Below are 27,437 nucleotides of genomic sequence, written 5' to 3' on the forward strand. Positions count from 1 at the left end.
TGCTCAGATAGTCAGGCTGCTATAAAAGCCCTCGCTTCGGCCAACTCAAGGTCGAAGCTTGTTATCGCATGTCGAACTCAAATAGAGAAACTGAATTCAGTCAACTCTATAAACCTTGTATGGGTAGCTAGCCATTCTTCCATCGCTGGAAAAGAATTGGCTGATGAGCTAGCTCGCGATGGAGCATCGCGTGACTTCATTGGCCCTGAGCCGGCTATTCCAATTTCGAAGTACTGGGTGAAGCTTCAGATAAATTCTTGGGCGGCAACTCAGCACAAGCAATATTGGAATAGTTTGGAGTCACTTGGTACACACTTATTAGGTGAAACTGAATTCAGAAGCCTGAATCTTCAGGACATTCTGTTATTCTTAACCCGCTGTGGTAATGAGCTATAGGCTCTCTTTACGCTCAAGCGTTTTGCAGTGCCCTTTTTAGGGCGCTGTTCGAACCCATTGTGGTATGGAGCTACATGCTCTCATTTCGCTTATGCGATCTTCCCTCTTCAAGGGACCTCACTCCTATTTCCTCCCATCTTTCCCTTCCCTTTCCTCTCCCATCGGGTAGATGATGAAATAGGCTCAAATATGGCGATGGCATAAATCTTCCAACTGGTAGGGAACGTGCCTTTGGAGCCGGCCTTCTGTTACCTGATACCTGATACCGACGCCATTTTGAAATCCAAGATGGCGGCCTCCGGTTTGGTAAAATCATAGAAAACCCATGCAATATGGGTATTTTCGGAACGGGCACGATGAGGGGATGACGGAAATCATAAATCATTCATAAATCATGTTTTTTTATAAATAATGAAAAAAAATAAATGGGAGCTAAACAAAGTTACGTTGTACCTACCTTGATACCTTGATGGCTACAGCGTAGCATCACGCCATTGCCGGGCGTATTGTAGAGCTCCATCTTCGTCGGTCTTGGGCGAAACTTCTCCAGATGCCCCGAACGTTTAGGGTCGCCAGGTCCTCTTCCACTGCGTACAGCCAGCGTATTCGTGGTCTTCCCCGAAGCCGCCGGCCTCTACCTGGTTCCCTGCTGAATATTATTTTCGCAATTCTTTCTTCCGACATTCGCACTAAGTGACCAGCCCACTGAAGTCTGCCGTATTTTACACGATTGATAATATTCGCATCTTTGTACACTTGATACAACTCGTGATTCATGCGTCTGCGCCACACACCATTTTCGAGTTTCCCACCGAGTATTGTCCGCAGCACTTTACGCTCGAAAACACCGAGAGCTTTCCGGTCTGACTCTTTCAACGTCCACGCTTCGTGCCCGTAGAGAGCCACCGGAAGAATCAATGTTTTATACAGGGCGAATTTAGTTTCGGTTTGCAAGCTGCGGGACCTAAGCTGGTTACGTAGTCCGTAAAAGGCCCTATTCGCAGCCGCAACACGTCTTTTCACTTCGCGGGAAACGTCGTTGTCACATGTCACAAGTGTTCCAAGGTAAACAAATTCTTCAACAACTTCAAACACATCCCCATCAAACACTACCTCAACACTTACACCACCATGCCTGACTCTATCTCTACCTGCAACCATGTACTTCGTCTTGGTAGAATTGATGGTCAGGCCTATCCTCGCTGTCTCCCTCTTCAGAGGCACGAAGGCCTCTTCCACTGACCTGCGATCGATTCCAATCAGGTCTATATCGTCCGCAAAGCCAAGGAGCATGTGCGACCTTCTGATAATAGTGCCATTTCTTTGCACGCCAGATCTCCTAATAGCACCCTCAAGTGCAATGTTGAACAGTAAATTCGAAAGTGCGTCTCCCTGCTTCAATCCGTCTAACGTCACGAACGAGGTTGACACCTCATCTGCGATCCGAACATTTGATTTCGAACCATCCAGCGTAGCACGTATCAGCCTAATTAGTTTCGCCGGAAAACCATTTTCAGACATTATCTGCCAAAGCTCATTTCTTTTCACTGAGTCGTACGCCGCCTTGAAATCAATAAACAGATGGTGAGTCTGCAAGTTATACTCCCGGAATTTGTCTAGGATCATTCGCAAGCTAAACATCTGGTCCGTTGTCGAACGGCCCTCACGAAAACCAGCTTGGTATTCGCCGACGAAGGACTCCTCGAGCGGTCTCAGTCTGTTAAACAGGATGCGCGACAGAATTTTGTACGCCGAATTCAGCAGGGTAATTCCTCTGTAATTGGCACACTCCAGTCTGTGCCCTTTCTTGTAGATAGGGCGGATGAGGCCATCCAACCAGCCGGTGGGCAATTCTTCGTCCTCCCATACCTTAAGAAGTACTCGGTGGATCGACTGGTAAAGCTGCTCGCTTCCGTGCTTGAGAAGCTCGACCGGGATCTCGTCCTTCCCAGCAGCCTTACAGTTCTTCAGCTCGCTGATAGCCTTTTTAACCTCTCCTATGGTCGGTGGGTCCACAGCTTGATCGTCATCATCTATGTTCATCCTGCTCCTCGCTACATTTCCATTCTCACCGTTCAACAATTGCTGGAAGTGCTCCTTCCACCTGGCAGCCACCGCCGTTTTATCGGTCAGCAAATTCCCTTCTCGGTCATTGCACATGGCGGGCACTGGTACGGTATTGTGCCGCGCACCATTGACCGTTGCATAAAATCTCCGCATATCATTTCGGTTCATGCTTTCTTGTGCGTCAGCTACCACACTTTCTTCGTGCTGCCTTTTCTTTCTGCGGTGGATTCGCTTTTCTTCGGCTCTCGCTGCCCTGTACCGCTCTCTGTTCTGTCGGGTACCGGCCACAAGCATACGGCTTCTGGCAACATTCTTCATGTCTGTCACCCTCTGGCACTCTTCATCGAACCAGTCGTTCCGTCTTCGTCGTTGACCAGTGCCGATCACTTCCCGCGCCGTTGTTGTCACAGCTTCGTGGATAGGGTCCCACAGGCTGTCTACGTCTCCAGCAACGTTGACTCTTCCCAACTTCTCGTCTAGTTGCTGACGGTACTGCGCAGCTACCCCATCAGTCGACAAGCGTTGTATATTGAAGCGTAGCGTTCTGTGCGTTGCGGAACTCGTGACGCTGGATAACCGCGCCCGAATTTTAGCTACAACGAGATAATGATCCGAGTCGATATTAGGGCCTCGGAAGGTCCTGACATCAATGACATCTGAGAAATGTCGCCCATCAACCAGCACGTGGTCTATTTGGGAGCAGGCATCGCCACTCGGGTGTCGCCAGGTGTGTTTGCGGCAGTGATGCATTTTGAACTGAACGCGAGCCAAAACTGAACGGAGCAAGTTCAAAAAATGCACGAGAACGCAGTAGACAGTGAACTTGCGAGCCGGAGCCTGTCGCTGCTCTCGAACGGCCCGTTCAGATTGCAATGCACTACAATGGTAATTAAAGCATAGATTTAGGTATTTACATGGAAAATGTCTTGAATCAATAATAAAATCAATTCAATCATAAATGAATATATTATGTCTTGCTTTGTTCACCTCATAAACAATTTTGGCACGATAAGATGCCGTGAAATCTGTCAGAACAATCTGCGTTCAAATTTTTGCTCATTAGAGTTCAATTTTTTGAACTGAACAATGAGCAAGCCTACTTGATCGCTCCGTTCCAAAAAATGAACTGGAACGCGAACTGAACGCGTTCAAATGCATCACTGGTTTGCGGATATTCTTTCGTGCGAAGTAGGTACTGCTGATTGCCATCCCTCTAGCAGCAGCGAAGGTTACTAGCCGCAGGCCATTATCATTGGTAACGGAATGAAGGCTTTCCGTTCCAATAACGGGTCGGAAGAAATCTTCTTTCCCGATCTGCGCATTTGCGTCGCCAATGACTATCTTGACGTCTTGTTTTGGGCACTCTCCGTAGGCCTTATCCAGGCTCTCATAGAACTCATCCTTCATGTCATCGGGCTTATCGTTCGTTGGCGCATATATGCTGATCAGGCTGTAGTTGAAGAACTTGCCCCTCATTCTCAACACACAGATTCGGTCGCTTACCGGTTTCCACCGAATAATTCGCTTCATCTGCTTCCCAATCACTATGAAGCCAACTCCACGTTCTGCTCTGTCGCCACCGCTGTAGTAGATGTGGTACTTGAATGAAGTGTTGGCGATGGGGTCCACCGCTCGGAATTCGCGTTCTCCGGTTCTCGGCCAGCGTATTTCCTGGATAGCTGCCACGTTCACGCCGACATTCCGCAGTTCACGAGCCAGGAGCCCAACACGCGTGGGTTCATTCAAAGTTCTCACGTTCCAAGATCCAACTTTCCAATCGTTGTCCTTTATTCGTTGCCGGGTCTGTTGCCGTAAAATCAATCCGTTTGCTCTACTTTTGCCTTTCTTGGTTGGTGAAGAGTCTTCGATAGGCCACCTAACCAGGGTTGCGCTACCTACATCGTGCTAGAGGGGCTGCCTCCTCGATGCTGACACGATACAGCATCGTCCGCTTGTTCTTTACATGATGACCACGGTCATAGCCATCACAACCATCCACCTTTATCAGGGCTTTGGACCTGTAGCTCTGGTTCTCAATAGTTTCAAGTTCTTTCGGACATGCTACTATGGTGAGCCATCATGCGCTAGCGGTGTTACGTTGTATCGAGGTAAAAATTACGTTATATCGAGTTACGCTGTATCGAGGTTACGTTATATCGAGGTATGACTGTAACTACAATTCCTAGCTGTTGCTAGGACATGACCAGAACAAGTCTAGACTGTTGTTAGATGCATCGATCTTGCCTAGCAGCCCTAGTCAAGCTTGTACATTCTGGGACTGTTTGGATAGCAGTCGAGCAGAAGGCACCCCTCATTGAATGGTACAGGTCGGACTCGATTATCCGGCAACTCGATTATCCGGGTGTTTTGATATACTTATTTTTCAGTTTTTTTTTTTTCAATTTGAGATAATTTATTATTGCAATATACACTATGAATGGTTTGACAGTTTTGGACGTATTTTCTTCTCAGGAGCCCTAATGTTCCTAGAAATAATTTCTGGATACGCCATTGCATCATACAAACATAATAACGAAAAAAAAAAAAATATTCAAGTTCTCTTATTGCGAGTTTTAATTTTTCTTTTAGTGATTCGATTATCCGAAGGATTCGATTATTCGGAGTGAAACAAAAAAAAATCGATACTCCGGATAATCGAGTCCGACCTGTATAGGAATTTGAAAAACATAGGGCTTGCTTCAAAATAAGTCTTTAGTTGACTTTCTAAACCTTCCAAAAAATAAATCAATATTTTTGTGTTGATAATAACGGAATAAATTGTGAAAGAAATCGGAACGTGACAAAAACGGAACATACCTGTATTGCATTAGTTTTAAATGATTTCACCCAACCAGAGGCCACCATTTTGGATTTCAAAATGGCGTCGGACACCGATTTCCGTCATCTTCTCGTCGTGCCCGTTCCAAAAATACCCATATTGCATGGGTTTTTAATTATTTTACCAAACCGTAGCACTATGGCTTATCAGGCCAATAATCAAAAAAGTGATGTGACCCAAATTTCAATTCTTGTTCGCCATTTCATTGTAAACATGTCTGCTAAGAAATCCCCAAAATATTAGGGCATGATTTGCATTGCACACTCAGATATGAGGTGCCAAGGTTGAGCCTATAGAGAAAAACTTGTTTTTTTTTTAACAAAAACTGTGGTATCTTCGATGGGCCCCTAACCAGGGTTGCGCTACCTACATCGTGCTAGAGGGTGTAGTCAATGCTGGCACGATACAGCATTGTCCATCTGTTCTTTACTTGATGACCACGGCTATACCCATCACAAGCATTTGCATGTATCAAGGCTTTGGACCTGTAGCTCTGGTTTTCAACAGTTTCAAGTTCTTTCTATGGTGAGCTGTCATGCGATAGCGATGTTGCCAGCTGTCATTTTTAAATACAATCAATGAAATAATTAATTATCTACTCAATGCTTGTTCTTCTACTATGATAGGCATTAAAATTTGCAGCTGATTTGGTATATTGCACTTTTTATGATTGCTCTGAGCGGTGTTGTCAACAACTACAGTATTTTTTTATTATTAACCCTGCATGACACTAAACTTCAATCATCTTTCTCATACATCAAATATGCCATCTTGAATAGATTCAGATCCAATTCACCCATTAATGGCAGATCTAGAGCGAAATCAAGTTTCTCCACAGTTGGATTAGAATTTACGTTATAGTTTTATCATGAGATTTTTGTCGGAATAGGACAAAAGCAAATAAAGAACTGCATCGGAAAAAGGTTGACCTAAATTTAAATTTTATTTTATGTGAGGATATGCACAGTAGAATCATAAAACTATTTAGTTCAGCTCTCATAGGATCGATTCAATCTGTTCATATTATTATTAAATTTACATGAGAGCTACCGCTGAGTAGTACTTCCACAGTGCTTTTACTACATATATCTGAACCAAACATACCTATATGATATTTTGATAACATCTGCCAAGACAATCACTCCCACCCCATACGTTTGAGCGAGTGCTGCTGATACACCGCAATCCTGTCTTCACTTCAATCACCATTGTAGGTCTGCTGGCCTGCACTCAATTTAGACCGCTACCTCTCGGTCAGCTGGGATTGACACAGTCAGGTGGTTTGCTAAATTGCTTTTTAATTAACATCACTGATCCATTAACGCCCGAGGCAGTGCTCCCTCGAACTCAACATCGAAGCGTAAATTCCAGTGTCCTGATTTCATTCGATTCACCTTTCCCTCTCTCCCGTCAAATAGACTCGTTCCGGACGTGGACCTAGATGAGGACACGCCATCAACGAAAAGCAGCGATGGCTCGGACCACGAGGATCTGATGAGCGAAGCGGATTCGGTGCTTAAGGCAACTCCCAGCAAGACGCAACAAATCATCCAAACCATCTCCACTATCAGCACCAGTAGCAGTAGCAGCGCCGCCGAGGATGATGAAATCGGCGATGGACTCAAGACTACGGCCATCAAGGCTCAGATGAAGACGACGGAATCACACTTGCACGAGAGCTCTCAGGATAATCAGCTGGCGACAATGCAATTGGCATTATGCAATACAACTTCGGCTCAGTTGGCTAGGACCAGTTCGCTACCGTGGATTCCCGGGCAGGTCGAACGACGACGGCGTAAGCTACCAGAAATACCTAAGAATAAGAAATGTAATTGGCGTTTAACACGTCGCTTCAGAAATATTGACTTTTTCCCTTTCTCATTCCAGCTTCCGTACTGCAGCTATTGTCATCCGGGCAAACGTCGCTGGCCGATGAACTGAATGCGACCTCCAAGAAACCCAACCCTCAGCACACATTCCTGAAGCAAAATTCTCTGTTGGCCCTAAAATGCAGCTACCTGCTAGATGAAGACTCCAGTCCGGACTCGGAACGGCTTCAGAGCCTCGGTGACGTGGACAGTGGCCACAGCACGGCGCATTCCCCCAATGATTTCAAGAGCATGTCCCCACAGGCTCCGCAGGCAGCTTCCCCCGTCACATCGCCCTTCCCGCCTCCTTACGGTGGAGTCCCGTTCAGTCAGCTGGAGATGCTGGAAGCGACCCACCGAGGGCTGCACAAATTCATCCCAAGGCACCACGATGAGATCGAGATCGAGATTGGGGATCCCATCTACGTTCAGAAGGAGGCGGAGGATTTGTGGTGCGAAGGCGTTAATCTGCGAACCGGTCGGCAGGGTATCTTTCCATCGGCCTACGCCGTCGACTTGGACTACAATGACTTCGATCCATCGACGGTGGAGATGAAACGGGAGCGCTATCTGTTGGGTTATTTAGGTTCGGTGGAAACGTTGGCCCACAAGGGCACCGGGGTGGTCTGTCAGGCTGTGAGGAAAATTGTCGGGGACGGAAGTGAATCACCAAAGGCACAAGCTTGTATATTGGAGATTTCCGATCAGGGTTTGAGAATGGTGGATCGGTCGAGGGTAAGTTCGAATTTATTGGGGTAATTTTCAAACATTGATTATTGGTGACCATTTCAGAATAAGAGAGATAAACGGCCATGCATCGACTACTTCTACTCGCTGAAGAATGTGTCGTTTTGTGCGTTTCATCCACGGGACCACCGATATATTGGGTTTATTACCAAACATCCGACGGTACAGCGTTTCGCATGTCACGTGTTCCAGGGGACGGAATCGACGAGACCAGTCGCCGAGGCCGTTGGGTAAGTAGTTTTAGCATATAGATGACGTCTCATCTTTTGACCGGAAGCCAATTTCGTTTCTGTAGGGCTGTTGTCCTGCATTTTACTTTATGACCCACTCAACATGTCCATTACTTAAATATCATAATTTGAAAACCAGGTTTGTTTTTTTTCTTTTATGATCCCACAGTTAGAGAATTGGTATTGGTCCCTGACTCTTAGACAAGAATGACACATTCTACTTTAATTGAAAGTTGCCCTGGTCACGTTCTTACGATAGTTACAAAATGGAGAAAAAATAAGAAAAGATTTACAGATATCTGCGATCTATCATAAGTGTCTAATACCCAACCCTGCCTTTAACCTCGTGTAAAGGCGGGATTGGGTTAAACTCAATTTTTATGTATTTTTTCGTAGCTCAAAGATAATAATAAATTTATTTCTGGTTGATGGATAGGTCGTGCATGTTTTTACTACTTAAGAATGGTTTCATGATAGCCGATTGAAGCTCAATGGAATGTTTAGCCTGTGAGCACAACCTGTAGACTTATCAAAAAACCAATTATAAACATCAAGGAGATGTGCGATAAGAGCCCGGATCCTTTTCGTGGCACTTTTGATTCACTTCGGCAGTGGGGTTTTTTAAAAGCTACTGAGTTCGTATTTGGTCACAATATGCGTCGTATTAAAGTACGTATCATTTATAAAAAAAAATCAGACCATTTTGATGAGAAAAACCTCCAATGCCAAAGGGAATCATGGAAGTGCCCAAGGAGCTCTGCTCCCTATAATGAAAAGGAACGAGTTGTTATAATCGACGAACATTATTTTCCGGCGAAATACATTAGGATGATTCGTGTAATATTAACATCCAGCATTACTTTCTTACAATAATTTCTCTATGGATTTCTCCGGGAGTTCCATCCATACATTTTTTTTTTCCGGGGATTCTTCGATGATGTATCCTGAAAATTTTCCAGCGATTCTTCAAATAACTCCTCCAGGGATTCATCCTAAAATACCTGTAAGGATTATTCCGTGAATATGATGATGAATGTGGAAGCTTTTCCAGTAGGGATTCCTCCAAAGATTCCAGTATTCTGTAATAATTCCTTCATGGGTTGCTTCTGAAATTCTTAAAAGGATATCTCTCAATATTTACTCTTAGATTCCTCCAGTAACACCCCTATCGGTATTTCCTTCGGAATTGATTTCAGGCATTGCACAATGATTTTTCCATTATCTTTTATAAGGACTGTGCCGGAAATGAGTTAGAAACATATTGAACAGTTGCAAAAATGTGAGTTCATCTGATAAACAATATGATGATTTCCGAGCAGTGCCGGGTTCGGGTCTCAGATGGCACGTATTGCAAATTTGAATTTAAAATATGAGTTGGATCGCATGCTTATGGTTTGCTGCGGTATCCACAGTAATAAGATTTGTTCACCAGATTGTAGAGTTAGTAATGAGCACGACATAAAACTAGAGGCTTTTGATTTAAAATACGTTTATTTGGCTTTCTCAGTCATGGGAAAAAAAATCAAAACGGTATGTTTTGCTTTGCCCAAAGCAAAACATACCGTTTTGATTTTTTTTTTCCCATGACTGAGAAAGCCAAATAAACGTATTTTAAATCTCAAACATCCCAGTCGAATTTATCTACAAAAACTAGAGGCTTTTGTAAAAACTAGTTCGTTTTCAGTTGTAGCAAATTTTGGCGACAAGTTTTAGTGAAAATTGATAATCGAAGAAAATTACAAAGCCGAAACTTTGACAATAGCGCAAGCATCAGGAGAACCGGCCGCAACACGTGCTGAGCAACCGATCGGAGACATCCAAACGGCGATTCACCCAGATCACCCAGCGCTCCAAATCAGCCGAATCCGGAACAGACCCTGGAAGCGCTTTCCTCAAACATCAGCGAGTTCGTTTTTGGCCTAGATGACGGCATCACGTTTGAGAAGTGATTCGCTGATCGCCAATTTACAATCATTCGGTAAATCGGGGCTTCAGTATTGGTCTGGAATTTACAGATCTTCGGTGAATTGGATTACAATTGAATCGGTAAACTTTACCAATTAATCAGTAATTTTGACAGGTGTTTTTCATCATCGAAATTACTGATCCGTCGGTAAATTTTTCGTTTACCGAACAAATTACCGACAGTTCAGCTGTTGAGATTTCGGTAAATAGGTTACCGAAGTCGGTAGTTTTTTCCAAGTGTGTAGATGTATGATCCTGGAACAGAAATGTTATTAAAAAACAGCAAATTATTTATATATTAGGTACAAACAATACTAATTTGCCCAATTGCCAGTATTTGCAACACCCGACGGAGAAAACAATGACTAATAGAAATGGTTGCCAGGCGATGAACAGTGCACTGTGTTCAAACAACGCTTTTTGGTTGAACTTGAACACGACTCTCGTGAGCACAAGCTTTGAACAGAACGAGTTCAAATGCATCTCTGAGTTTAAGGCTAAGTAGCCAGTCATTCGTTTTGGCATCAATGATGAGTTTTCAGCTTGCATTTCAAAGTGATAAAACTCAGTCTTGATAGTTTATATTGACTTGAAAAATTACACTGCGGAACACGATTTTGTCTCAAGCACCAAAATACCGCTATTTACTTAATTATGGGTTGCTGAATCCTTTGCCATTTACAGAAATATCATAGCACGTCTAGTTTTTGAGATATTGGCTGTTGAAAATGGTAGATTTGACTATTTCAATCAACTTGCATGCAAGTTTTCCAGCTTGTATGGCAATTTATTTGCTCAATTTGCCTCAGAACTCAATCTTCATGTGTATAATAATACTTATCATCAATGTTCATCATACTTCCGATGCTCAAAAGTTATTTTTTGATGGTTTAGAAAAGTATTGTATTTTGCCATACAAGAGAAACGAAGAATTTCGTATGGAGACTGCAAGCATGTTGAAAAAATCGATTTATTCTCATTTTAATCGTGCAATTTCATACAAATTATATCTGAAATGAAAGTTTAAGTCCTATTTTGCATGCCGGGTAGATTAGATCATAACATTTTTTGAAAATTCATTGTTTAAATTTTATGTAAACATTAATGAAACAGGTGTTTTATACAACTTTGGCGACCTGTAGCTAAGAATTGTGACGTGCTGGAATATTTCTGAGAACGGCATCAGATTCAGCAACCTTAAATCTACTAGAGACACTTAATTTGATTCTTGAGACACGCAAAAATGTCATTTTTGTTACGCTGTGTTATCACTGTATGCGCTAACATGCATAAAGTATGCTGATACTTTTTCAGCTGTGTCAGTGCAAAACCAAATAATTTTCTTTGATTCGAAATCGTGAGATGAATTAGCAACAATCATCAACGACGCATATAAATTTCAATGACGGCCTACTTCGCCTTAAGCCATGTAAAAACATATTTAAGCCACTCTGTTATTTTAGGTCAGTTGTAACAACGGTATCAATTATAAACCAGTTAAGAACAGTTTGGCTAACTTTTTGAGCGTTTTTTTTTCAATGCTATTGCAAAATTTTAATATGGATTTTATTGAATTTTCAAGTCAAAAACTTCAAATCATGATTTCCCGAGATTCCTCCTAGGGATTTTTTTTAAATTTGTCCAGAGGTGCAGAATGACCTCAGGAATCGATCCCTGTGCTCAGATTTGATGGACATTTTTTTTTTTTGCATAATAACGGTCTGTCGGGGCACCTTGCTTGGGCACTGCCATAAAGCCCAAGTCAGCCTCCACCTGAAACCAGATGCCAGGCCCGTCTTCCGACCCAAACGCCCTGTACCGTACAACACCATTCCATTGGTCGACGCAGAGATCGATCGTCTGCAGCTGTTGGGTGTCATCTCACCCGTAGAGTACTCCGACTTGACAGTACCAATCGTTGTGATTCGGAAGCCTGTTGATAAAATTCGTATTTGTGCTGACTATTCGACCGGATTAAATGCCATGCTGGAACCGCACAACTATTTTCTTCCAACGCCGGAAGACATATTCTCCAAGTTGGCCGGTAGCAAGATGTTCAGTATTATCGACCTATCGGATGCCTACCTACAGGTAGAATGGAAAAAGGCGAACATTTCTGCTGAACTGGAACAAAAAACAAAAGCTCCCGGGCGTCAGAGTCATATTGTGCTTTGGGGAAAAAAAAACTGCTTCCCCTCCAAGATTTATGGTTTCCAAGGGATTCGTACTCATGCTGCGTGCACTAGAGCAGCGAGCTCGATTTTGCGCACGGGGTCATCTACGTCTAATACCTTCAGGGCCGTTGGGGAACCACTTAGCGTCCACGTACGGACGTCAAATTTTCACCTAATTTTTTTTCTTACCAAAACGAGCACTTTACAATGACGAGCTTATAACATTTCGCATTTTCGAAAAATAAGGGACGGCCTATTGCGCTGCCTCCAAATCACTATCGTTAGTCGAACAAAACTACGGGCAAACCGAAAAAGAGGCGCTCGCTCTGGTCTTTTCTGTCACCAAGTTTCACCGCATGCTGTTGGTATGATTGTACAAGTTGCAGATCGACCATCAACCATTCGTGGAAGTCTTCGGATCGAAGAAAGGAATTCCCATTCACACGGCCAACCGGCTGAAGCGATGGGCACTCACTCTTTGCTCGGATACGATTTCGAAACCAAGTTCGTGTCCACAACTAATTTCGGCTACACCGATGTACTATCGCTCCTCATCAGCAATCACGAGCGTCCAGTACAAGTAGTACAAGTCAACGTCGAGGCCGATCTGCAATACGTTTTGGATAACACCATCGAACAACTACCAGTCACGTTCCAAATGGTGAAGCAAGCTACATCGGAGGACCCAAAAATGCAGAAATTCATCCGGTTTATCAAAACTGGTTGGCCAAGCAACTGCAAGTCAATTCAAGATTCGGCGCTACAATCATACTTCCATGAAAGTGCACCGGCGCGAATCATTATCGCTACTTCAAGGGTGTGTGATGATGGTGGAACGACTGGTGATACCGAAGTGATTCCGTAAAAAGCTTCTGAAGCAGGGCATCCTGGTATCGAGCGAGTAAAAGTCATCACTCGGAGCTCCGTCTAATGGCCGAACATCGAAGACGTTATCGGTGAGTATGTTCGACGCTGCTCCAGTTTTGCAAATGCACATAAATCGTCACCACAAGCAGAACTACATCCGTGCCAGAGCGCAGAAGGACCATGGGAACGCATCCATGTCGACTATGCCGGACCGATCAACGGGTTCAGCTATCTGGTATTCGTCGACTCTTTCTCAAAGTGGCCGGAAATTTTCCGGACAAAATCGACCACAGCATCCGCTACGATTGGGTTCCTCCAAGAGAGCTTCACCAGGTTCGGCGTACCAAAGGTGATTGTGTCCGATAACGGAACGCAGTTCACTGGATACGATTTTTGTACATTCTGCGAGAATCTGGGCATCATCTATTTCCGCACCGCACCGTTTCATCCTCAGTCGAATGGACAAGCGGAAAGGTTCGTCGACACGCTTAAGAGATCGGTTCGCAAATTCCAGGAGGGAGAAAGATTTCCAGCATCTGCAGCTCTTCAATCTTTTTTGCAGGTGTAGGGGAACACGGGGCAGTATGGACACCCTAAGGAATTTTCCTATTTTGACTGTAAAGACACGAATATTGTACAGTTCTCGCATACTCTGAGATAACGCCCTAAAAGCCATTGCACAGTGGTCCACAGTGGTGACTTTAAGAACTTATCAAAACGCAAATTTTCATGCAAAAAGATTGTTGATATCTATTTTAGTTCAAAAGTTATTAAAGTTTTTCTGCTTAAAATCTTTTGTTTTTCAATGCATTTTATTAGAGTTACAAAAATAACACATCTGTAATTTTTTGATATAATACACAATTTTATTTTGTCTTTTGAATGCCGTCAAAAGATATTTTTTATGTTTGCCCCAATCAGAGATATTCACAATCAAAGTAGGCATGTTTTTGAGAGAAAAACAACAATAACTCCTAAACGGAAGGAGATAGCGAGTTTCTTCACTCACCAAATCACGCATTTTCAAAGCTCTAAAAGTGTTTCATAGACTACTTTGATGAGAAATTTGAATTGAAAACTCTAGAGCCAGAAAACCAGTTTTGTTCGGACCACCCTATGTCCCTGCAGGAAAAAAGCTCTAAATCGGTCAATTTAAGAGATACAAAAAAACTTTTTTGGCAAAGTTGCTTGAAATTGAATGGTCTATAACTTTGCTGAAGCATGTATAATATAATTTCTACAAATAAGAAAGTTAGTTACATAATTTCTATGAAAATGTGGTCCACCCTAATTTTCAATAAAACCAAACAAAGGGCTTAACTAATACAAACAACTTCGCAGAAGACCGTTTTTGTCTAATGTTTCATTCTAAAGCTCAAAATGCATCTTTCCGCGTAAAACTGATCCCTGGACCATAGTGCATTGGTAGCCACCTGTGTAGCTCGTTGTTTCTGAGCAAAAGAAGGAATAAGCATCCAAACCAACATCACGGGCAGGTAGATAACGATCTTTTCTTCCCCATAGCGTTGTTAAATAGCATGAAAATCCATTCAAATGCTCAGAAACAACGAGCTACACACATGGTTACCAATGGCTTTTAGGGCGAGATCAGAAGTTATGCGAGAGTTTTCAATGTGCAGTATGCTTTTTAGAGTTCTCAAGCATTTGTTAAACATTGTTGCAAATTTTTGAAAAAAATATTTTGTTTGCTAAAATGGGTTTAAAAAAAGCTCATATTTGGTATGGTGACTATCAAAGCTAGCGGGGCAAAGTGGACACCCCCATGGGGCAGTATGGACACCTTAACGTTTATAGAAAAATTGTCCCACGATCATTCCCAAACCTCGAAAAATGAAGTACACATTCAGGAAACCATAGCGATAGATCACTGTGCCACTGAAAACATGATTAAAACCAATTTACGACATTTTTCGTAGTGATGCCTTAAATATTGCCTCCAGATTAGTTTTAATACAGAACTGACGATTTTCAACCGATTTGTGGTTCCGAATTATAATCATTGCATTGCATGCTTAATTGTTTTTGGATAGTTTTGTGTATGAAGTTACATTTCTTTTTCTTTAAAGTGTGAGATCTACTTTGTCACTTGGTGTCCATATTGCCCCAACAGTACAGGAAATTTTCATATAAGTTTTTCAGTGTCTCAAAGCAGCAGAAAAAAATCTACTATATTTTTGAATTTAACATAAATAATTGAAGATTCAGTCAAGAGCTACATTTTCGGTCAACTTGCAGTCATTTGCCTCTGAAACCTTATTTGGTGAGGTGTGAATGTTATAATTTTTAAACCCAATAAAATCATGCTCCATTTTTTTGGTTTAAAATCAATGTATAAAACATTTGTTCTGAAATTTTAGTGGACAACATACTCTTTCGAGAGGCAACTGAAATATTGTTTGCATCTAAAGTGTAAAATAATTCGCATATGCGAAGATACAGGGAGTGTCCATTCTGCCCCCGGTACCCCTATCAATCAACTCCATCCAATCTGCTCGATGGTAAATCTTCTTCCGAAGTACTGAATGGCAAACGAATGCGTACAACACTGGATCTGCTAAAGCCTTCATCAGTACCTCCACAATCCACAATGAATCAATCAATCAATCATCCAGGACCATCCGGTTGTTCAAATCCGCTTCCATCGAGACCAACAAGAACCGTCAAACCTCCTCAGCATCTTCAAGACTACGTTCTCTCTTAGGAGGGCGATATTACCATCCCATAATATTCAGCCAGTACGACACCCAACCATTAGCAGTTTACGGAACAAGTTGCAGAATGATGATTTTTACAGCACGAGTCGTAAATTTATCCTAAAGGATTGCCGAGTAGGATAATCACGACGAATGCTGTAAAAATCGAGTTCTGCAACGAGTTGCGTACAACATTTTTTGCAATTGTATAGAAGACCACTTGAGGGTATCAGAAGTTATATCGGAATGCAGTCACCATCATTTTATAATTTCTGAAAAATTGTTATGTTACGCAACACAAACTAGTTGCGTTATAAATCATTACAACACTGGTTTCAATTACGTAATGACTATTCCCGCACTGCATAATTCAGTGCAGAATAGTAGTCCGTTTCATGAGAGATTGACGTGATGAAAAACAGCCTATTACGATGAGAAATTGCAAAAAAAAGTTATAGCACGTAATGCAAATTTAAATTCAAATTTTCGTTGGATCGCAGTAAACATGGTTTGCTGATTAACAAGATTTTTTGTAATTTCTCATCGTACACACTTAAACAGATCATAGGAGTTCGGTAATGAAAATCACCGAAAGCGATCGATAACTTATGAAATTACTGATGTTTCGGTAATTGGTTGATTTTTGACATTACCGCTTGAACAAAATAGCAGAAGTTCGGTAAACTAGCATGGAATTGTCAAAAAAATTACCGAAGACGGTAAATACAAAACCGAGTTTTCGGTAATCGTCCTATCAAGTCACCTAGTTCGGTAACTTGGCAGATTGAAAAGTCAAAACATGACACTTCCTTCAGATGTGTGGTGCGGTGAAGTGCAAATTCTATAGCAGAGGTAATTGAATAGCAATTAATAATTTTTCAACTAAACTGTATTGCTTGCAGTATGAATAAAGCTTCCAACAGGCATCGTTCCGCTGTGAAGGCCACTTCATAGTTTACCCACCGACGAAGTTTACCTCTGATTTGAAACACCGAAGGAAAGGGCACTACAGGCTCCGCATTACTGATATAACGATGATTTTTTTTTTCTGGCATCAATTATTGCTGGGTTCAATTCAACATATTATTTATATGAAATAAATCATTCCAGTAACCAAATGTCGTAGCTTCTACCTTTTTTCTCGATAAAAATGCAACAAAACGCAGCAAAATACCGGTGCACTGAGCTGGGCACGGATTACCGTATTTCGGTAAGTGATTACCGAACGGTCAGTAATTTTGACAGTTTGCAATTTACAGATTGTTCGGTAATTGTGAGTTTACCGAATCGTTTACCGATTAATCAGCTGTTGAGATTTCGGTGAATAATTTACCAAATTCGGTATTTTATGTCAAGTGTGTAATAGGCTGATTTTCATCACGCCAATCTGTCATGAAACGACCTACTTCCCTGCACTGAAGTTTGCAGTGCGGGAATATTCATTACGCAACTGAAACCAGTGCAGTAATGATTCATTACGCAACGATTTATCATTATGCACCTGTTTTGAGTTGCGTAATGAATCATTACACAACCATGTTTCAGAAATTGTAAAATGATGGTGAATGCATTCCGATATTATTTCTGATACCCTCAAGTGGTTTTCTACGAAATTGCAAAAAATGTTGTACGTAAATCGTTGCAGAACTCATTTTTTACAGCAATCGTCGTAATTATCCTACTCGGCAAGCCTTGTAGGATAAATTTACGACTCGTGCTGTAAAAATCATCATTCTGCAACTTGTTCCGTAAACTACTATTTTCACTAGATTGTAGAGTTAGTAATAAGCACGGAATAAAACTAGACGCTTCTGTAAAATCGTGTTCGCTTTCAATTGTAACATTTTTTATAAATATAATTTAATTCTTGGGGTTTATTTTTCAAAATACTTGCTTCAAGTGTAGTTTTTTTTTAACGCCGACTTTGTCGAATGTTACACATATGTAGTAATAAACGACACTATGATTGCTTTAAAAGGATTCCATAATTCCTGCAAGTTGTTTCCAGAAATTTCTTTATGAAATTTCCCATGGTTTTTTCTTTCATTTCTCTTGAAACCCATTTTTTCCAAAGATTGATCCGAAATTCAAGTAGGTTATTTTCTAAGAAATTCCTAACAATTCTACAGATTTTGATTTGAAAGTTTCTACAGGAATTTCTACAAGGATGTATCCAAGAACTACTTCATCGATTTATCCAGTGATCAAAGTTAATTCTTCTTTTTTACAAAATTTATGCTCTAAGGTTCACACTAAGATTCCTTCTGGAGTCGTTCAATTTCATTCTATAGAACATTTCAAGGGTTTTGCGTTTAAGTTTGTAAGGTTTTCTTCCAATGATTCCTCTGAAAATTATACAAGGATTTCTGCTGGCAAGATTCTTAATTTCATGTGAAAAAAATCCTTCAAAGCTGCTCTAAAAAATCAGATAAATCTCAAATGATTCTTCTAGGAGTTTCTCCCGGGATGTAAATTTTGATAATTTGTTAAATTGCTGCAAACAATTTCTTTAATGAAATAGAAGAATTCTTTGGAGATATATAGTGTGTTCTATAATTACCTGAGCTTCGTTATCATCCTTTCGAGCTTTATTGTTCTTGAGCTGTTGAATGGCAATCTCAATTACCTTCAAATTGGGGTTGGATTCATCATCCGCTGTGCTGATTTAGACATTTCCTCCGTTGTTTTGATCCTAATTGTCTGCGTTCTCAGTACCATTCAGATGTTGATCGTAGTACCATTTCCATCTTTCAAGTATTGTCTGCGCGATAAAAAGTTAGAAATGGTTCCTCACCGAAGTTGGATTTTTCTCAGTATTTATGGGAGATACCTAACTTCGGAAGTGGTGCATTAAATTCGCATCTGGATGCTCTCGAATGCGCCCTACTTCCGAAGTAAGGTATCTTGCAAGAATTCCGAGAAAAATCCAACTTCGGCGAAATGCATTTTCTAACGATTGACCGAACTTACAGTACTTAATGCTCGTCTGTCTAGATGCTCCCCTTTGCAAAATTGAATTTCCGATGTTATTTGCATGTTGTTTAATACCGACATAACTGCTCCAGCTACTTATACTCCCTTTACCCCAGCCGGATTTTTTTTTCGAAAAAAGGGGTCTTCCGTTTCTGTTTTCGTTTTTCGTTTATGAAGTTTTACATTCTTCTCCTTCAGTATCAAGCTGCAGTCATCGTCCTGATCACCAGCAGTCCTAAAGAAGAGCACCACCAAGCTCATACCCTTTCGGAAATGCAGGAGTTACTGCGCGTGCCGAATATTGTCGATGAGGAATAGTTTTTAACGATCACCAGATAATGGTCAGAATTGACGTTAGTGTTACAATAGATACTGAATTCGATTACGTCTGAAAAGTAACTAAGTTAGTCCAATAGTACCTTTTCGTCGCTGTGCTCTTCATTTCTCATCTATTTTACGAATTTTATCATTGATTGCATATTTTCTCATTGATGTTGCTTGATTTTTGACGGCTCGTTTACGTGAACCTTTAAGATTTTCAGAAGACTATTTCCCATACATTTTCGGGGAGACCTCATGCACAGTTTAGGTCCAGGTTTACAGAAACCAAACCACCTTGTCTCTATTGGCATAACAGCATAACTACCTGTTGAATGGCAATCTCAATTACCTTCAAATTGGAATTGGATTCATCATCCGCTGTGCTGATTTAGACATTTCCTCCGTTGTTTTGAACCTAATTGTCTGCGCTCTCAGTACCATTCATATGTTGATTGCAGTACCATTTCCATCTTTCAAGTATTGTCTGCGCGGTAAAATGCGCCCTACTTCCGAAGTAGGGTATCTTGCATGCATTCCGAGAAAAATCCAACTTCGGCGAAATGCATTTTCTAACGATTGACCGAACTTACTTAATGCTCGTCTTTCTAGATGCTCCCCTTTGAAAAATTGAATTTCCGATGTTATTTTCATGTTGGAGCAGTTATGTCGTTAATACCGACATAACTGCTCCAACTACTTATACTCCCTTTACCCCAGCCGGATTGATTTTTCGAAAAAAGGGGTCTTCCGTTTCTGTTTTCGTTTTTCGTTTATGAAGTTTCACGTTCTTCTCCTTCAGTATCAGGCTGCAGTCATCGTTCTGATCACCAGCAGTCCTAAAGAAGAGCACCACCAAGCTCATACCCTTTCGGAAATGCAGGAGTTACTGCGCGTGCCGAATATTGTTGATGAGGAATAGTAGCCGTTAGTGCTACAATAGATACTGAATTCGATTACGTCTGAAAAGTAACTAAGTTAGTCCACTAGAACCTTTTCGTCGCTCTGCTCTTCATTTCACATCGAATTTACGAATTATCTCATTGATTGCATATTTTCTCATTGATCTTGCTTGATTTTTGACGGCTCGTTTACGTGAACCCCTAAGATTTTCGGAAGACTATTTCCATACATTTTCGAACACAGTTTAGGTCCAGGTTTACAGAAACCAAACGACCTTGTCTCTATTGGCTTAACGATAAAAATAACTGAGAAAATAACAATCAGGGCTGAATCGTGAGACTAACTGAATACCTTCTTCTTATTTCAGGAGAGCATTTCAACGATTCTATCAGAAGTTTATAGAAACTGCATATCCAATCGAGGACATCTACATAGAGTAAGCGGCAAGATTACGGAAGTCTTGGAGCGAAAAAAAAGAGCAACACACAAGAGTACTATTGAACCAAAGAGTATTGTAATCTCATTCGTGGAAGAAAAGCATTAAACAGAGTTTTTGGCGTATATAGTTTCCTTTTGATAATGAAGCATTTAACGAAGCAAAAATGAGCAGAGTATATATGTTAGAGCAAAATCGCGCTTGGCGCTAGTCACGTTAATAGAAAACTTTCCGATCTTTCTCTTCGCTATCCAATGTTTCCGAAGTTTATCAATTTTAAAATGGGATGACATTTAGAAGTTCGGTCAGAATTAGGGCAAGGAGATTCTTCCAAGGAGAAGTTGTTCGATTCAATCACATTTATGATCATATTTCATAAGATCGTCATGTTCTGACACTCATTTCAGTAATCGATATCATTTCCTTCAATCATAGCCAAACATGTTCGAGCAACTTTCACGATCAATCTACTAGTGGTGCTAGAACGACGTAGTACTAGAACAATGCTCATTTATTTGTTTTTTTTCACTATTGAAAACAAAATCATTATCTCGAAGATAGGCCACACAACAATAAGGCACGCATCCTTTGTACTCTCAAACAATGGTTGATTGTGAGGATAATTGTTTCTGTACATACTAGACTAAATTTGTAAAGCTGGAAGATGTATTTTTATGGCGCAGGTTGAGAAGGACAGTAGCAGTTATATACATAAAAAGCAAGATACTCAAATACAAAATACAAAAACACAAGCATGTTGAACAGTTGCCTAAGGTCTTCTAGGGACAAAGTAAAAGGAATGGACTGACGGTTCTTTGACGCTGTGCAATCCACCTCTGAATAATCAAACATTAGCATTCCAATGAGCATCATATGTAGCAGATCAAAAGTTTTGTAAAATGTTCGAAAAAGCTTTTATTTTCATCTAGGTTTAATTTGAAACTACGCTTTGCAGGACGCTTTTGTTTATTCGTTGTCATTGGTCTTCGAGTTCTTTACTGCCACAATTGCACGTGCTTGAGAGTTAGTAACATTGTTCGAAAGAGTTGCGTAATTGTAATAGAATGAGAAATAGGCAGGATCAGAACGAGTAAGAAGTGACCGTGGAAAGGCATCAAAGCGTAAGAATAGTTAAATAATAAATATTTCATAATACTCCGAGCAAATGTTATCATCATATATAATCCAAACAAAATCTGCAAAATTAGGCAGCGGTATCAAACAAAATCATGCAAATTCATTCTGAAAGTTGATAATGGCGAAGAATACTGAAAATTGTTATGTATAAAAAATGCTTTATAATTTGAATTAAAACATAACGACATCAAATTCAAAAACATTGAGATTAAGTATTACATAACCAGTGAAAATTTATATTATTTGAGTACTTAATGTCGGATGAAAGAAACTAATCAATACATCATATAATAAACAAATCCAAAACAATGGATGAATCTGATTCTATCGATTCTCACCTACAATAAACTAACATTCTCACCAGAAAATGGAAACAAGTTTGCTACTTCACTGCAAAAACAATTTTTCAATAGTTGACACTAGACACACAAACCAGAAGCATCTTAAATAGTTCTCTTTTTCGAACAATAATGAAAACCCTATACACTCCTGCAAAACTACTGAAAAATGTCAGTCAGAAATGACTTGTACGGAAACATAGGAAAAAAAATCCTCTGATGCAATAATGGATAACTACATACCAGCAAATATGCAAACACCCAGAAACATCAGCAGCCCCATTATGAACAGTACTACTGAGTAATAAAACAAAATTTGAAAATGAAATGTATTGTGGTTGACTTCAATCTTACTTGAGTTCCGAAGCCATTCTTATTATTTCTGATGGACAGTCAATAGAGGGGTTCAAATTTCATGTAGAGCAATTTTAATTTCTATTCGCACTCTGAAACGGCATGAGAATCGTGTTAAATTTTACCGCAAGTTTTGTATTTTCTTCTTCTTGGCATTAGCGTTCCCACTGGGACAGAGCCGGCTACTCAGCTTAGTGTTCTTATGAGCACTTCCACAGTTATTAACTGAGAGCTTTCATTGCCAAAGTTGCCATTTTCGCATTCGTATATCGTGTGGCAGGTACGATGATACTCTATGCCCTGGGAAATCAAGGAAATTTCCATTACGAAAAAATCCTGGACCGACAAAGAATCGAACCCAGCCCCCTTCAGCATGGCTTTGCTTTGTAGCCGCGGACTCTAACCACTCGGCTAAGGAAGGCCCCACGTTTTGTATTTTAAGGTTTCTGAAAACAAAATGACTCTAGATAGCTAGACAAATAATGCATGTAAACCTGAAATTAATCGTTGAATAATACAGTGCCCGCGCAACTCAGGACACAAACGACTCTCCGGAAAGTCCAGGGTCGGCTAGCCCTGCGGGGCCCAGTTAGCCGTAGCGGTAAACGGATTCAAGATTCAAGTCGGGATTCTCATCAGAATTCTCACGGGATTTTTGTTAGATTTTTGTTAGATTCTTATTAGAATCGTCTTGGGATTTTTGGGATTCTCATCAAAATTCTCTCATGACTCCCATCAGAGTTTTGTCAAGGTTCTCATCAGAAGCCTCTCAGGATTCTCATCAAAATCTTCCCAGGTTTCTCATTTGAACCCTTGTAAGTTTACTATTACAATTCTCCCATGATCTTCATCAGCATCGATCCGAATTCTCATCAGAATCGTTTCAGGAATTGTATTAGCATTGCTTCAGCATCTACATCAGAATCGTTCCTCATTAGAATTGATCCAGGTTCACATTAGAACTCTTAGGATTCTTATTTGAACTCTTCCAGGACTCTTATTACAATCCTTCAAAGATTCCCTTTGTAGAATAAATGAGCTGTGCACAAGGATGGAAAAAAATCAGCTCTAACGACAAACAACACGGTATTTGAACGGTCCAAGAGGGCCATTGCTCTTGCAGCAACATGATTTCAACACCTCACCACGCGCGCTAATCATAGATATATCGAGCATCCGATTAACTGTTTGTCGTAGGACAAAAGGTTTGTCGGATATTGTAACAAGTTGCGATTAATGCGAATCAATTTAAAATTCACGGATAAACTTTCTCACATTCCACTGTGTTTTATTTTCTCGTTTTCATGCGCTTTTTGAATAGCGTCCAAACCGTTGATTTTAGCGATATAGTTTGTTCGGAAAAGTTTCTTGGTATATTAAAGCGCAACTTTTGACGAAAAAAGTTTTGTGATCAATCCACCTAGCAGTGAGATGGAAAAACTTTTTTTTCAAAACATTTAGATGGACATATGGTGTCTTCGGCAAAGTTGTAGAATTGGCAATTTGAAACAACTTTGTCGAAGACACAATTTTCCTATCTCTTATACTTTTTGAGATATATGCCGTTGTATTTGAATGACCCCTAAAATCATATTTTTTATCATAACTTTTTTCCAAGATTTTTAACATTTTTTGTGTTTTCTACAAAGTTGTTTGTCATAGAAAAACCCGTGTTTTTGCTGAACATATCATCACCCTATCTTTTGAAGTAACAAAGTTATTCATGAATTACTCTTTTTTCAAGGGGTAGTTTAGGCCTCTATAACTGGCTTCGGCGCAAAATGGCGCAGACAACTCTTACAAATCATGAAAGTACCATATCTCCCCCTTCAGCAGTTGATAAAAACTTTTGTCTATAAGCGTCTTTGCATGGGTTTTTACTATCAAACAAATAAGCCTTATTAAAACGAATTCGACTGATAATTCTTTTACTTTAAGAGATAGAAAGGTGCAATGTTCAGCAAAAACACGCGTTTTAAGATGTTTAACAACTTTGTAGAAGACATGAAAAATGTTAAAAATCTTGTAAAACAGTTACGAATTCTTTAACTTAAAGTACACAAATTTGTATGAAAAAAATCGTTTAAAATCATTTTCGTTTATAACTTTTTACTTGAATTTTTAACATTTTCCATGTCTTCTACAAAGTTATTAAACATCTTAAAACGCGTGTTTTTGCTGAACATTGCACCTCTCTATCTCTTAAAGTAAAAGAATTATCAGTCGAATTCGTTTTAATAAGGCTTATTTGTTTGATAGTAAAAACCCATGCAAAGACGCTTATAGACAAAAGTTTTTATAAACTGCCGAAAGGGGAGATATGGTATCTTCATGATTTGTAAGAGTTGTCTGCACCATTTTGCGCCGAAGCCAGTTATAGAGGCCTAAACTACCCCTTGAAAAAAGAGTAATTCATGAATAACTTTGTTACTTCAAAAGAAAGGGTGATGATATGTTCAGCAAAAACACGGGTTTTTCTATGACAAACAACTTTGTAGAAAACACAAAAAATGTTAAAAATCTTGGAAAAAAGTTATGATAAAAAATATGATTTTAGGGGTCATTCACATACAACGGCATATATCTCAAAAAGTATAAGAGATAGAAAAATTGTGTCTTCGACAAAGTTGTTTCAAATTGCCAATTCTACAACTTTGCCGAAGACACCATATGTCCATCTAAATGTTTTGAAAAAATAGTTTTTCTATCTCACTGCTAGGTGGATTGATCACAAAACTTTTTTCGTCAAAAGTTGCGCTTTAATATACCAAGAAACTTCACCGAACAAACTATATCCCTAAAATCAACGGTTTGGGCGCTATTCGAAAAGCGCATGAAATAGAGAAAATAAAACACAGTGCATTCCATGCACGATTGACTTTAGGATCAAAAATGGTATGCTAGTAGTCATATCGCAGAGTGAAAGCGTAAAAATCTTCCATAATTTATGAATTCGGTTTGCGAACAATTGATCGTTAGCACACATGCCGAGCGATTCATTTTTCCCGGAACGAAGTTTGTTGTGATGGCTTGACGACTAAGGGTTTATCGTTGTTGCTATGATCGCACGACAAAGAACAACCACGATGCATCATTTGTTTTATCATGATCACTAGATTTCCATCCTTGGCTGTGCAAGTAAATACAATAGTATTAAAATTTTGTGAAAACAAGACCTAATTGAATTTTATGTTGGAAATGTGCATAAAAGAAAAGCAAGTTAATAATAAAATCATCAGAAATGAAACTTTACCTTTTCATTTCAAATCGGAAGAATGACACTCATTCAGTAGAAAACGCTGATTATCTTGTTGTTGCGAGGCTAATCACACTAACAAAGGGGGCGGAGTATTTGTGTCCAATCCGTAACTAGAAAACGAGCACACGAATGAGCCATGAGTCATTCTGTGATTGGACGCCATAGTGAAAGCATCGCTACGAAGCAGTGGCAACAGTAGTGGGTCGATTCCTTCCCCACTCTTTGGCTATGAGAGCAGTAGTGCTAGCTAGAGATGGTCGGGTTTCACATTTTTCAAACCCGAACCCGACCCGTACCCGACTTATTTTATTTCTTAAAACCCGGACCCGACCCGAACCCGAGACTGTAATTGAAAAGCAAACCCGGACCCGACCCGAACCCGAAAAATTTCCGCTGTTCAAACCCGAACCCGACCCGAAACCCGAAATAATTTCATAGATAAACCCGAATAGGACCCGAGTTTTAAAAGATTATAAATTCATCGTTTCTGATGCATTGGGAAGCTTTTAGGTTGTTACTCGTTTCACCATTCTCACCAAACCCGACTCAAACCCGACTAAACCCGACTTTTTTCAAGCCCGAACCCGACCCGTACCCGATAATGTTGTAGCCTTCAAACCCGACCCGAACCCGAACCCGAAAAAAATAAAATTTTCAAACCCGAACCCGACCCGAACCCGTCGGGTTCGGGTTCGGGTCGGGTTTCGGGTTTTAAAACCCGAGACCCGACCATCTCTAGTGCTAGCTCACTACCGCTCATTCTTCGTTCGGACGTTGTAGCGAAAGCATCGCTACGAAGCAGCGGCAGCAGTAGTGGGTCGATTCCTTCCCCACAAGAGCCATCATGGCTGATCCACAGCACCACGTTGCTGTCCCTCCGCGACCGCTGAAGGCGATGACCGAAAATCACGACAATGGCGCATGTGATAGCAGACCATCGGCAGCTCCCATCAGGTAAGTATCGTTGGATCACTCAGACAGTAATATTGAAGGAGCTCTGGTAGTTGAGACAGAGTATCCAATCGGAACTGTTACAGTAGGCGAGGCAGTTTCCTGTAAACTATGATAGATAAAAGAGCGATACTGTAGACGAGGCAGTATTTAGCTACATTTTGTGATCTCTGATAGTCGAGACAGAGCATCCTGAAAGCTTGACGAAGAGAAGGTAACGGAAAGTTTTTTTTTCTCCTTCGCAGGAAATCAAGCAAGGTTACCAAAAAAAATGCAGACGAAAGAATTGGAGGCAGTCAAATCCGAATTGGCTAGCATCAGATCCGAAAGAGTAACCGCTTCAGAGGCGAGTACCGAGAATAGTTCAAGACCCAGCGAAGTTTTTGGGTCGAACCAAGCTTTGGAAAACGAGTCCTTATTGAGCACGATGAGTAATATGTCTCTCGGTTCCCTGAACATCCCCGAATGCAAACCTTCGGAGGGAGAAACCGATGTGGATAAGATGGCCTACGAGCATTGGAAAGAGATTCTTGCCGCGTCATTCAATTTGATGCGCGCATCTGACGAGCGGGCCAAGATGGATATCTTTCGGATCAAAGCCGGTCCAAAATTGTTGGAAATAATGAAAGGAACGTCGTCTACACCGGAGATGCCCAATGAACGCATCTAACCCTACTCCAACGCTATCGCCCGGCTTGATCACTATTTCGGATCGAGAAATTACATTATCGGACAGCGTGGAAAGCTACTGAATATGATACAACGTGCAGGGGAATCAATCATTTCCCACGGTAGGCGCGTGGCGGCGGCTGCAAAACTCTGCGACTATACCGTTTTGATTCATATTACGGACACTTAAGGACTCAGGGAAATATAACCCAGCATAAAGCATACAAAATAA

The 27,437-nt window shown here is 40.7% G+C and overlaps 1 protein-coding gene across 1 annotated transcript in view; it reads left to right on the forward strand.

Moving 5' to 3' along the window:
• LOC5580002 (JNK-interacting protein 1) overlaps window positions 1-22,300 on the forward strand; it is a 45,843-nt gene extending 23,543 nt beyond the window's left edge. Inside the window, exons 2-5 of the mRNA XM_021840595.1 lie at window positions 6,721-7,130; window positions 7,190-7,905; window positions 7,963-8,147; window positions 20,429-22,300. Of these exons, the coding sequence (XP_021696287.1) occupies window positions 6,721-7,130; window positions 7,190-7,905; window positions 7,963-8,147; window positions 20,429-20,501 (1,384 nt within the window). The 3' untranslated portion in view covers window positions 20,502-22,300. The remainder of the gene's footprint in view (window positions 1-6,720; window positions 7,131-7,189; window positions 7,906-7,962; window positions 8,148-20,428) is intronic.
• Window positions 22,301-27,437: the final 5,137 nt, after the last annotated feature.

The sequence above is a fragment of the Aedes aegypti genome, chromosome 2 (genome assembly GCF_002204515.2).
Source record: "Aedes aegypti strain LVP_AGWG chromosome 2, AaegL5.0 Primary Assembly, whole genome shotgun sequence".
In the NCBI taxonomy this organism is placed as follows: domain Eukaryota; kingdom Metazoa; phylum Arthropoda; class Insecta; order Diptera; family Culicidae; genus Aedes; species Aedes aegypti.